Source organism: Ruditapes philippinarum, unplaced genomic scaffold (assembly GCF_026571515.1).
Source record: "Ruditapes philippinarum isolate M1 unplaced genomic scaffold, ASM2657151v2 ctg3980_1_1_1_1, whole genome shotgun sequence".
Lineage (NCBI taxonomy): Eukaryota > Metazoa > Mollusca > Bivalvia > Venerida > Veneridae > Ruditapes > Ruditapes philippinarum.
Genome location: NW_026866446.1, coordinates 33587 through 47454, shown reverse-complemented (window position 1 = coordinate 47454; position 13868 = coordinate 33587). Strand labels below are relative to the sequence as shown.

The 13868-nt window shown below is 33.3% G+C and overlaps 1 protein-coding gene across 1 annotated transcript; it reads right to left on the bottom strand.

Moving 5' to 3' along the window:
- Positions 1 to 7108: 7108 nt before the first annotated feature.
- Positions 7109 to 9053, bottom strand: LOC132732500 (uncharacterized). The gene has a single exon (XM_060718934.1). The coding sequence runs from the start codon at positions 8938 to 8940 to the stop codon at positions 7660 to 7662; it is 1281 nt and encodes a 426-aa protein (XP_060574917.1). The 5' UTR covers positions 8941 to 9053; the 3' UTR covers positions 7109 to 7659.
- Positions 9054 to 13868: the final 4815 nt, after the last annotated feature.

Sequence of the window (13868 nt, the reverse complement as noted above, 5' to 3'; positions counted from 1 at the left end):
TGTTCCTGGGGTTTCGCTTGTGGATTTATCCAGTATTTGTAGAGTTATTTCCCTTGACTTAGTAAAAACTGTTTCATTATGTTGTTATTTGATCCTTGAGTGCTTGACTTTACAGGAATAATGATCAACATCACTAAATTACAGGAATAATGATTCACCTCACTGTGATGCTATGAACCTGGGACTTTGAATGTGGATTTTTTTCAGTTTTGTTAGAGTTATTGCCCTTGAATTACAGTAGTATAAATTTGCAATTTTCAACTTGGGGTTTGCTTGGGGATTTATTCAGTATTTGTAAAGTTCTTGCCCTTTACTTAGTAAAAAGATTTTTAGTTTTCAAAAAATATTTGACCTAGAGTCATAAGATTGACAGAACAGTGGCGCGGTGGGGGCACCCGTGGCCTATGGACAGATTTCTAGTTTTTATTAAAGAAGAATTAAAATGATTTGTTACAATAACATTTAAAAATATTTGAAAATTGTGAGATCCCTTCTTGATGCCTTGAAAATGGCAATAAAGTCTGGAGATTAAGATGTTTTTACATCTAGGTGAGCTATTGTGATCCCCCACCGTCCGTCGTCGTGCGTCGTCATCAATTTCTTTAAACAACATCTCCTCAGAAACAAATGACTGCACAGCAACCAAACTTTACAGGAATGATCCTAGGGTGGTCCCCTGCCAAAGTTGATCAAATGGTTCCGGTCTGTTGCATAAGTAGGTCACCGGGCCATAAAAGGAGTTTCAAAAATGCAAAATTAAAAAATCTTGTCTGAAAGTACAAGGCCTAGAGCTTTGATATTTGGTATATGATATAACCTATAGGTCCTCTACCAAAATTGTTCAAATTTTAGCCCTGGGGTCAAAATTGGCCCACTCCAGGGGGTCATAGATTTTCCTTATATGTATATAGTGAAAACTTAAAAATTCTTCTTGTTTGAAGGTACAAGGCTTCAAGTTCAAAGAATATTACAGTTTATGCCATGATTAATATATAAATAAAGCCTTATGTCTTCAGTTGTTGTGTTAATAATAACCAGTACTCGGCGGGGGATATAAATTCAACGAATTTGCTTGTTTATTGTGAAATAGTTTTGAGACTAAAGGATTGTTGTTTTTAATTTTAGATAGTTTTAAGTGCAATTTGACCCTGAAGGATATTAGAAATAAATGATGATTCAACATCAGCAACATTTATGCCCACGATTTTGTTTCTGAGAACTTTACTAAGCTGTTATCAATTTGTTTAAAGATAGATCTCCTTCCAGCTCCACTACTTGTACTCCTCTTAATGATAAATTTAGCGTTGCCCTAGATTGTTTGTTTGGGTTTTACGTCACGCCGACACAGTATAGGTCATATGGCGAAGTTCCAGCTTTACTGGTGGAGGAAGACCTCATGTGCCATTCCGTGCATTATTTCAGGCACGAACGGGCACATGAGTAGAACCACCGACGTTCCGTAAACTAGCTTCCTCACATGAAAGAATTCAAAGTCCCTGTCGGGATTCGAACCCACAGCGGTGAGGGGCAAATGGTTTGAAGTCAACGACCTTAATCACTCGGCCACGGACGCCCCTGCACTATAGTGTATTTTGGTAGACTACTATGTATGATAATTATGTTTGATGAGTTAAATCATGCTTTTTATGTCGCTGATGAGAACTCGTTCACCTGAGTAATAATGTTCTCCGTCAAACTTCTTTAATTGGCTTTTATTCGTTAACATATTTTTTTACGCAAACATAAAGAGGGTAGGAGAGCACACAGTTTATATCTATACAAAGTATTAAATGCACGTATCATTCAGTACATAAAAAGGAAAGGAAAAGAGTAAAGGATAGGTCTCAATTTCTACGTGTTTAATGACAGCACTAGTATTATAGTTATATACATGTACGTCAAGCTGTTTATGAATAAGCTAATCAATATTGAATTATAGAAACATATTTTTATTGTAAACGAATAGGCCTGAAAATGCGATGTATTGACAGAAACTTATAACAGTAATATAGCTCCCTGGTAGTTGTACTTTTATTCATTTTAATATATTCTTGTATACTACTAAGTGTGCTCGGCGTATAAAAATATCAAGGTAACGAACGAACACCTATTTATATGTCAATATACATGTACATGTATATACGTTATAGCACTTTAATGTCATAAACAATATGGTTTGAACATATTTATTTAAGCTCGATTGCGAAACAAGTTCTTGCAACTTATATTAATCACTTTCGAGTCCGCTTCCTGGAACTAATCAGTACTGTTGACATTTGAAGAAACATGGTCGTGACCCGGGATTAGGGATCGAACCCATGATCCACGGATTGAGAGGCAGACACCTTAACCACTAGGCCACCGCTCTGAATAAATTATTGATAAATTGATAATAACATGCATTGAAACATGTTACATGATATTTTAACCACATAGTCAACTGGAAGACCTTCTGAATACTTTGTCTTTTCGACAGTCACGTGTTTTTCGATGGTGTCACGTGACAATTACAGAATTATTAACATATTTCGAGCATGTAAAGTGTATAACGCGTGACGGTTTTATCCATTGCGAAACCGCATCTGTAACATCATCGTGTATCACAAAACTTGTGATACACGATTGTCCTACTCACTCTGATAGTATACGTAATTGTGGATTAATTGAAAAACATCAGTTTCAGATGAGAAACATCGTTTGTAGATATGTTTCATAACTGATGTTGTTTCACAAGTCACACCTATACCTGCAGAAAATTTACAGCAGAAACAACCATTATAAGAATAACTCGTTAGAAATATCACCAGAATTTGACATTTGAAAAATCGTGTCATCTTAACTACGGTTTTTGCAGATACTATCTTAGTAGATTCTGTCTTTTGAAGGAAAAACTTGGTGCGATGATATATCGTCTGAAAGTCAATATTAAAAAAGTACCCCCATAACCCCCTCCACCCCCCCCCCAAAAAAAAAAACAAACAAAAAAACAAACAAAAAAAACAAGAAAAAATACACAACAAAACAACAGCAACAACACACAAAACAAAAAGAAACTTTCTAGAATGATAAATTATAACCATAGTCGCTATTTAAAGCATCAACAGAATGTGTTTTGTGTTTATAAATATCTTGTAATTCCATGATGCCAACGGACGTTTTCAGAACAGTAAATCAATCTTCAAATTGATCTCGATTCAAAATCGCATACGCAATTTACATAATGAAATGGTTTGGAAATTTAAAAACCTAGATATATTTTATCCTTAAGAAAATCAGCAGTATATACTTTTGTTTGTGTGTATTTGTTGCCACCGGTTACGTTGAACGTTGTAACGTTGGTATAAAAATATTGACGGAAATGTGAGTGGACATGTCGGACTTATTGGCCACGAGATAAAAAAAAACAGCAACAAAAAGTTATAATTCGTGGCAACGAGATAATAAATAGTATCTAAAGAAAAATACAAATTTAAATCCGTAAAAAATAAATAAAGAAAAAAAAATAATAAAGTATTTAAAAAGGTCTACTTTTTCTATTTCGTCGCCACGAAATATGTTAGAGAAAACTAAATTATTTTGACTGTATAAGGTTTTGAAGCCGATTTAGCAAATAAAATATTTTATGATTCATTTAAAATAAGTACTGCTCTCCTATTGGACAAAATGAAGTAATTTCAAACACAAATGTCATGTAAATAAAATTTAAATATTGAATTCATGTCCGAAACACGTCGCTATTACTTTAATGATTTAACAGTATGTACGGTGTTCAGTTAATAATATCGATGACTAGCATGTATTTCGAAATTCATAAACTGATTATTTTGTGGCTTTAAATGGTCTATTAATCGAATGTCCTCGTAGAAGTACATTCTGAAGTATGGTGTACGAAGAGGTACAAATTATTTTCCGATATTTATAACGATAACGACAAAGGTCTGACTTATGTCCTGTTATTTGAACTGTTACTTCGTGAGTCAAGTAGAGATTCTTAAGGTGGGGGAAACTATAACCTTTAAACATCCCTTGTTATCATTTTCACCATTTTATTATCATTTATAGGTGTTTTTGCTTATTCTTTTAAGTAAATAGTACCTTTTTTCGTACATTAACATAGGACGCATTTAAAGTCCACAGCTAGGACGAGGGAATTTTAAATCCACGGCCTCTGCATGATGTTTATGTACGGTAAAAAAACTGAATAAACCATCTAATCTATGTACTTAAAAGTATGCCTCTAATTTGGTAATATTACGTTTCGTTATCAATATTTCGTATTTTGTTATGGTTTCCATGTGATAGTACGATGTATTTTGAAAGTTATGTTTTGATAACATTCGTGGGCTTATGCTTGAAAAAAGGTGCATTAACACTATTCTTTCATAAAAGTTCGTACGTCTAATTCGGTAAGAGTAGGTTTCGTTATCTGTATTTCGTATTTTGCCATGGTTTCCACCTGCTATAGTAAGAGGTATTTTCATAGTTTTGTTTTGATATCAATCAGTATTAAACTTATCCGAAGACTGACGGAAAGGGCCGCAAAACTGCGATTGCATAAATCCACGTGCACAACGAAAATCTATCTGTTAATGCATACATGTTTTCTTGTCTGTAAATGTATACATGTGTGTACATTTTTATGCAAGAATAATGGATGTTGTACACTGAGTTGATGATTCTGTCCGGTTCGTGTGTCTGTCCGTCTGTCCAATCGTTGTCAACACTGTTAATTACATTGCGTGTAATTAGAAACGAATGTATAGCAAATTTCCATGTGATAAAATCGTATGCAAAAGTGCACAGTACACCAAGAACAAACGAGAGTAAAAAAGAAAATGATAAGCTTGGGCCATCAGACTGCTTAAACCAAAAGTTATTAGTCTTTGCCATCAGTATGGGGCCAGGCATGCATGCTCATCCGTGCAGTCTGGTCTTTTCCTTCAAATAGGCCCTTCTAAATTCAAAGCAGGACAAATTCGTTGCCCTAATTTTGCAGTCAAGTCCTTTTTGTGAGTTGAACATTCAATTTACCTGTTTATTTTAGCTTGCTGGCGGCAGCAGCAGATTCTGTCAGACTGGTACATTTCTGTCGTCTGATGTTGCCTATTTATTAATGCGGCACAGATTGAAATTCTCCCCTAAAACTGATGACTGGGCATGTCAAGATTGAAAGACAAGTCCATTTAAGAAATCGAGCGCGTTGAAGGTATCAAAGTTTCAACTTTGGTCTTTCATCGTATCATCGATACATATTACTGCAAAAAAAAAATAGCTTTAGGTGAAAAATATCAATTTAGACGAACAATTTTTTTACTTCTATAAAAAAAGGACAAACGTAATTTTTATCGTTAAAAATATTAAGGACATATTAGATGCTTGTTACTCGAGGAAATTTGCGCTAAATGTGAACTTATTTTTCATAAAAGTAGCAAAATGTAAACAAAGTAGTATTTTGACTTTCATACAAAATACTAAATCACTTTAACTGTACTAATTGCCAAAACGAAACAAAATAAAAAGATGATTCAGTTTATTGGCCAATGAGTAACTTTTTGGAAACTAGAAATGACCACCCCCCATCCCCCCACCCCGAAAAACAAAGCTTTTGTGAAATAAAATAAAATATTTTCTGGCGTATGATGGGCCTTTAACTGTGTACGAGGCAAGTAAACAGATTATAAAAGATAGGCACACATTAAGTCCCTAAATTAACAAATATTTTCATTTAAAAAGCAGCCCATATATAAACCAAACTTTGCTATCATTACATATCACCTTTTCTGATACTATGTAATGTAAATACCATTTGATTCGACTTATACATGTCTGATTTTTGAAATACGAACATGGCCATATACATTAATTTATTGACATTAGCAATATTGTCATACTTCACTAACATAACTAGCATGAGCTATTATCATAATCAATGCGAATAAATGTGGAAAAATCAAAGAATTGATTAATACGGTTTAAAAGTTTGTGAAATTTTATATTAGTACATTTTATACATGTTTGTAAATAAATTAACGTCATAGTAACGGTTTCAATTGATAAAAATATTTTTAGAGCCATCCGGTTAGCTCAATAAATAGAGCGTTTGGACTGTGAATCGGGCGACCCGGGTTCGATTCCCTGACGGTGAAGGTCACTTTCGTTGTGATTGATCATGAAAATGAAATCCTCTTTATGGTCATTCTCACTGTACCTCTGATGAAATGTTCAGAAGTGTATCAGTTCCTTGCAAAAGTGAAGGTAATTAGTACTGGTAAACTGCATGACAGCATGTCCAGGAAAAATGCAGTGTCTGAACTGAGGTCTGATAGATTCAATGTGGCTTACTGGAAAACTACCATCACCTTCCACCACATACAGGTATATTTAGTAGGGCTACCTTTCGCTAGGAAAAACACTACCATGGTAATTAACCCTGCATACCACCACTTTATGTGCATTATGTCAAACCATATTTTGACAAGGAAACCAGCCATCTAATATATGAATCAAAGAAATAATGAATAATTTAGTAGCTTACGTTTTTGTTTCGGTCAAAGCAAGGCAAATACAAAAGATAGTAAATGGACTTAATATAGAGGACTCGGCTTGCAATGATCGGCTCCGGACAGGTCTTAATAAATGCGACATTATTATTTAATGCGATGTTATTATTCAACGCAATGCTGTTATTTACTGCTATATGTTTAATTCACAGTTATTACTTAATGCAACGTTTTTGTTTAATACGAAATGTATGCAATGTCATTATTCAATGCTGCTATTATTTAATGCAATGTTATTATTTAATGCGATGCTATAGTATGTAATGCGGTATCATTTAATAAAATGTTATCATTTAATGCAATAGTATTGATCATCGTCTAATGTTTTGTTTAATTTATTAGTTATATGAAAAGAACATGTTTATGTAGTTTCATATTTATCGGGGTATAAATTTCCATATACGCGTTCCTGATATTTATTGAATATTTTAGATTAGTTAAAGGGTTGGGATTAAATTAAAGCAAATATCCACTTACTTAATAATGCGCGTTACGTCATGGAATGAATATTAGATTACGGTGAAATTAAGAAAGAGTAAACAACATCATGAATAGAAATTTTATTAGAATAGATGTTTGACCTGAAATATTGGAAATATTAATGCTTCAGTTATTGCGTTTTGGTAATATTGCATCATAATATATAATTTTGGCTAACCTAACAAAGATTGACATAAAAAATATAACTGATAATCTTCCAAGGATTGACATAAAACGCTGATTATCTTTCAAAAATTGACATATAACCCTGATTATCTTCCAAAGATTGACATATAACTGATTAGTTTCCAAAGATTGACATGAAACACTGATTATAATCCAAAGATTGACATAAAACGCTGATTATCTTCCAAAGATTGACATAAAACGCTGATTATCTTCCAAAGATTGACATAAAACGCTGATTATCTTCCAAAGATTGACATGAAACACTGATTATAATCCAAAGATTGACATATAACTCTGATTATCTTTCAAAGTTTGTGAACAAAGATTGATATGTAAAACTAATTGATTATCTCCCATAATGTGAACAAAGATGACATAGAGACTGTTTATTTTCCATAGTGTGTGAACACATTTATATGGTTTTTAAAAATTACCCGTCTAAAGACATACTTCGAGAAAGTCGGCTCCATCTTTTTAGAAATAATGAGTAGTTACTTTCACACTCTTGAATTCTATCGCGATAGTAATTTTCATCCTCAATGCATTTAATAAGATCCGCCTGTACAAGGCAGACGTTGTCGAACTGAGCAACTTCCGCTTTAGTTAAACATCGCGCTTCTTTGGCACCACGTGATTCAAATAATCTCACATCTACAATACTATCGTCTTCATATGCCCTAAAATTATCATCAAAAAATATATGGTGAACATTTTGGTCGAAAGGGTCTATAATATGAGGTTTAGCGGTTTCGTGATGATAGGAATTTTCAAGCCAATAATGGACATCGTCTCTAAAACCGGTAATACCGACACTGCTTGATAACATGTCGTAAATACATCTGTCCCCTTCATAACTGCGTGTTGTCCCGTCTGGTTCTGGCACGGTAAAGACAGTTGGCTCGCTTTTACTCCTCTTAACCGTTCCAACAGTTTCATTTACCTTCAAATTGACAGGTTCATGGTAACCTGGGTGGTTTCCTTGCAAACCGTGCTCCAAACTTTTGATCACGTTTGGGGCGTCCAGTCCAAATGTTCTAAAAACAATTGCAAAATCTCTTTTTGATTCAACTAAATGATGGATGCATTTATACAGAGCCGGGACTATGTAATTGTACTGTTGTCCATCGTGTCCGGACATTGTCAGACAATTGTGGGTATCTACCTCGAAATCATGTCGCCATTTCAAAAGTTCTAGATGATTTTGAAAATGGGGTTGAAACCTTTTACCGATTTCGCTTTGTGAGAAATCGCCCGTTGCTAGCCTCAGCTGAGTCCTGTCTGTTGTGTTCTTCACATATTTCTTTTCTAGATATTTATAGTATGTTACCACATTTTCTGCCGGTGGTGTTAAAGACAGCTGATCCGAGTGCCATATCCAATTTCCATCATGGCCTTCGTTTCCCCATACAACACCCGTAAGAAAACTGTTCAATGCCTGTTCAACAGAGACATTAGTTACAGAGTCCGCCACTAGCACTGTATTTCTAATGTCAAAATGTAGAATTAACTTTCTCTTCTTTAATGGTGATATAGCTTTATTTACCTCGTTGCTAAGAGAATCATTTGTATTTTCGGTATCCGAGTTTAAACTTTCGCCGCTATTTCCATTTTCCTCACTTATTTTTTCCATTAATGTTACTGACTCGTTAGATTCTTTATAATTGATGTCTGATATAACTAATCCATTCCTTTTTAAATAATCTCTGTACATTGTTTTGTTATAATACCATAATATAATATTGCAGGTAGAAACACGAAACGGTTTGTATAGAATTCCTATTATGGTATATTGATCCAATTCATTCACCCTTGATCGCGAATCTATTTATGTCACTACCAGATTATTGGAAATATGGAACGCACCTTTAAACCAAGTTTAAAACTACGAAATCCCGATAGGAACCGTGTATATCATATGTACATGTATATATAATTTGCGAAAACACTACCGCTCTCTATTTAATTACACCGTTCAATTTCTTTAAGTTGTTACTTTTATCTATAGCTATGTCAATTGTTTAAGAAGTATAACTCACTAATCTGTTCGACAAAAACATTTCTTATTTTGTTACATTGTGTTTTGTTTTTCACAAGTTTTGTTTTGTTTAATTGTTAATTTTTGTAATTTTCAGATATCAAGATGTCATACTTGTGAAAAATAAATACATAAATATGGTAAACAGTGTCAATTTTTCGAACCCCTTCGTACTTTCACTGAACCAATCCGATAGAAAGAAAAAAATACGAATACGAAAATTTTATTCAGCATTTAACATGTTAATACTATGTTCATAGCCTATACAAATCCAATTTACAAAGTGAACAAAAACATACAAAAACAAATGGAAGTATAAGAAGGAATGGTGATGGCATATACAAATGTACCTTTACATATACATGTACATCGCTCTAATGAAATATTAACAATATTTATCTGATTCTAATGGCAAATTATACAATTCTTCTTTTATATGCAAAGTAATCAAATTGAGCAAAGTTCAATATATCTTCTGTAGAGTGTTCTAAATTTATTCAAAGTCGGCTAGCGTTTAAAAATATTTCTTTCTTAAATCTCTGAAATGTGGACAGACCATTAAAAAAGGTAATCATGGTAATCATTTTCGTTCATTGACAGATTACATGATTTACAAAGTTTTTCCCCCGCCCCCGTGGGATATTATAATATCTACCAGTTTCAATATATAAATTATGAGAGGATTAATGCATAGTTAATTTATAGTAAAAAAATCACCGAAAGATATTTTTCACGATCAATGTTTAAATATAGCCAACTGGAATTATTTATATTATGTTTGCATACCATTTTTTTTGTAAAAAAGTTATCTAATATTCTTTGTTTGAAAGCAAAAAGGAATGTCATTTTCATTTTGGTTTTGCCAAACATATAGAAATCCCAGTTTTGACAGGTACTATTTTATCTGAAATGCCCAGTTATTTCCTCTATTCGTTATATTGGAGTCAGCATATGCTTTTAATAATAGTTAAGTTCGAATCCTCTTGTTTCATTATTTTAACCCCATATTTAATCATTGTTATTTTACGGTATATATATATAAAGGATATCGTCCCAATTCCCCATATAGTGCTAATAAATTTGTTGATTTTTTCACCACTAAAACCCTACGCAGAAATTTTTTGTAAGAATTGCTTCAACATCTGTAGCTTCATGGTTGCCCACAAACCAACAAGCCAGTCAAACAGCTTAAACTTTTGAGAAACACGTAATTCAATATCATTAAAAATTGCGTATGTAATATAATGATGCATACGACGCGAGTTTAGACTTCTGAACCAGTTTCCGTTTTTTTTTAAAGAGTTAAACGCTTAAACAACATAACTTTTGTATTATAGATGAAAATATCATACTGTGTATATATTTCTCAAAGACCATTGCCTTAGTTTTTAATGTACTGATTACCATTGCCAATTAGTTTTTAATGTACTGGTTTTCATATTCCATCTTGAACAATGGTTTTCAAAATCATTAAGCAGACTGTAGTGATATCGGCGACTTCGCAAAAGAATTTGATCGTCGACAAAAAGGATTAAAACTAGTTTGAGCTCGCTCACGATAAATAAACTATCTAAATTTGTATTAATATTATAGATAATGTCATTCGCGAATAGCTCGAAAAATTCCGAAAATTTGCCATTATATCTAACACTCGATGTAACATCTTGTACATTGACTTGATAAGCTTTAACACATTTTAAAACTTTATTTTCCACAGCTGTAAAACATATTTTCCGTATTTTCACTGGTATCTTGTCAGATTACTTTGTAGTAAAATCTGCTGATCAACCAGTTTATAATAATAATAATAATAATAATAATAATAATAATAATAATAATAATAATAATAATAATAATAAAGAAATACATATGTATATGCACATTGCGTAAACTCAGTAACATGTCTAGCCAGTCTCGGTGTAAGGGTTTGTGTTATACCACTTTTTGTGAGGTCTACTTGATTATCATAACTCCCAACAACAAAACATTTTTTTTCTAAATTCGGCCAATACAAATACACAATGTTAAAGGGGTGGTCTTTTGAATGGTAAGAAAAGTATGAAATAAACAGAAAATTCAATATTTTTTATAAATACAGGACTGATTTTACCTCATAGTATGAAAATTATCATATTTCACTCATGGCTACCGCCACTCATGAAATATTTATTTTCATACCACTCGATGAAATTAAATCCTGTATTTATAGAAGAAAACTTGAATGTCCTCTATTTGTTGTTTCCTGATATAATAATATTGAAGATTTGAAGAGAATTCTCTTTCAAGGAGATCCATGTACTTGGTGTGCTGACTAAGTTTATTCAATTACACGTATATTGTAAAGGTCCATCTAAATGAAGTAACTTTATAGCTATATAAGTAAACAGTATACCATTTACAAAACCATTTATACATGCATGTATAAGTACCAAAGTACAAACCGAAAGCACAACGGATTTGGTTATAAATGTACGTGAAATGATGAGCTATTACTATTATGTTCAATGTCGATTGTTCCAACTCCGAGACAGCTATTTTGCTTCGTATAAATATAAAACATAATTGTCGCTCTATGAAATCTGCGTACGTTGAATTTCATTACTACATTTTAAAGGACGTTTAAGAAAGAAAACATATTTCAGGATTTTTAATAAGCCGCTTTAAAGCAAAAAATGCACATTTAAACGTCAAATTTTACAAAAGAATGACAATTTTCTTTCCATTCCATATTTGTTTTTAAAACGTCTAATTCAACTCTACACACCGATTTATATACAATGTATGAATAATTAATAAAAATGCAAGAATCGACCCAAAAAGCGCTGGAGGTACTGCTCTAACACTGTACATCCTTCAAAAAGACGGGCTTTGGTGGCCAACTTTGAAGCCAGGCTTCGAATCCCTATAACAAAGTTGTCCGAAGAGAATAATTTAAGTGTTCAGAATTGACTCCCATGCTGCCTAACGACAATGATGCTGAATTTTACAGTTGCTAGAGTTGACTCCCTGTAACGTTTAACAATGCTGTCTAAAGATGTTAAGAGTTGTCTTCCTATAAGTTACAACGCTGCATGATGTGAATGAATTAACAGTGGCCTGAGTTGCCTTCAATAACAGAAAGGATTCCCTATAAATGACAATGCTGTCTTTACTGTGGACAAAATCGATTTCCTAGAACTGACCATTCTTCCACAGACACTTGAGGTGTGGAGCTTAAAACACCTTTAAAATCCAAATAAAATGCATATTTGTCAATCCCAGCACATGTACTGATCATATATACATGTATCACAAAAAACATAATATAAGCCGTTTTGAAAAAAGTCTATAATAATACACTATACGAGTATTATTATAGACGTTGAAATATAAACTTTTTTATAAAACAGCTTATATTTTTTTGTGATATAAATGATCAGTGCATGTGCTAGGATTGACAAATATACATTTTATTTAGATATTAAAGGTGTTTTAAGCTCCACACTTCAAGTGTCTGTGAATTCTTCCAGTTGAGAATGCATTTACTGTGGCAAGAAGCATTTACTGTGGCAAGACTCGATTCTCTTAGATAACGGACAATACTTCCTGATGAGAATGTATTTTCTGTGGTCAGAGTTGCTTTTCTTTAAATTACAATGCTGCCTGCTGCCTAGCATAAACTCAGTGGTCATATTTTCTCATATAACTGACAATGCTGCTGTATGATTATGAATTTACTATCGTCAAAATCGATTGGCATAAATTTACAGTGACCAGTCGTGATGAAAATGAATTTACTGCGACACGAGAATTTACAGTGGCCAGAATTAACTGACTATAACTGACAATGCTGGCTAATAAGAATGAATTTACAGTGGCCAGAGTTGCCTCACCATAATTGATGATGCTGCGCGATGAAAATGAATTAACTGTGGACAGAGTTACCTCCCCGGCCTGTCCAATTATCAGATGAGTGGATACAATTAAGTATTTCACCATAACATAAATGTATTTGTTAGCAAAAGAGTACGTCAATGTTTGTGGTTAAATCTATTGTCATTCAAATGAAAGGTCAGAGTAGGGATATATCAATACTGCCTGATGGGTATAAATTTAGTGACTGAATGAACTGTGGCTAGAGTCGCCTCAATGCTGCAGTATGATTATGTGTTTACAGTGGCAAAAGTTGCCTCCCTATAATTAACAAGAGCCGCTTGTAACCGGGTGATGCTCTCTGAATAGGTTTTGGACACAGAGTTATGTCCAAGACAAAGCTCAAAAATTCCAAACTTATGAAAGGCAGAGTTACTGTTCTTTGCGTTGCACTTCTACTCAAATAGAACAAACGACCATAACTCCAAAATTAAGGGAGGCAGAGTGACGGTTCTTGTGCACTGCACATCTACCCAATGAGATCTATCTACTTACAAAGCTTCATATTGATACCTCTCGCTGTTTCAGAGTCATTTCCTGGACAAGAAAAAGCTTAGGACAGACGACTATATGCTCACCCTTGGGGGGTAACAATGCTGCCTGTTTATATTAACTTTCCATGTCCAGTATATTATTAGAGCTTCATTTTGATTTAATGGAATATTCAACTGTGACACGTTGTTACATTAATA

What these genes read in the sequence shown, in the direction of transcription:
- LOC132732500 (XM_060718934.1), bottom strand. Translation starts at nt 8,940, where the DNA reads ATGTACAGAGATTATTTAAAAAGGAATGGATTAGTTATATCAGACATC.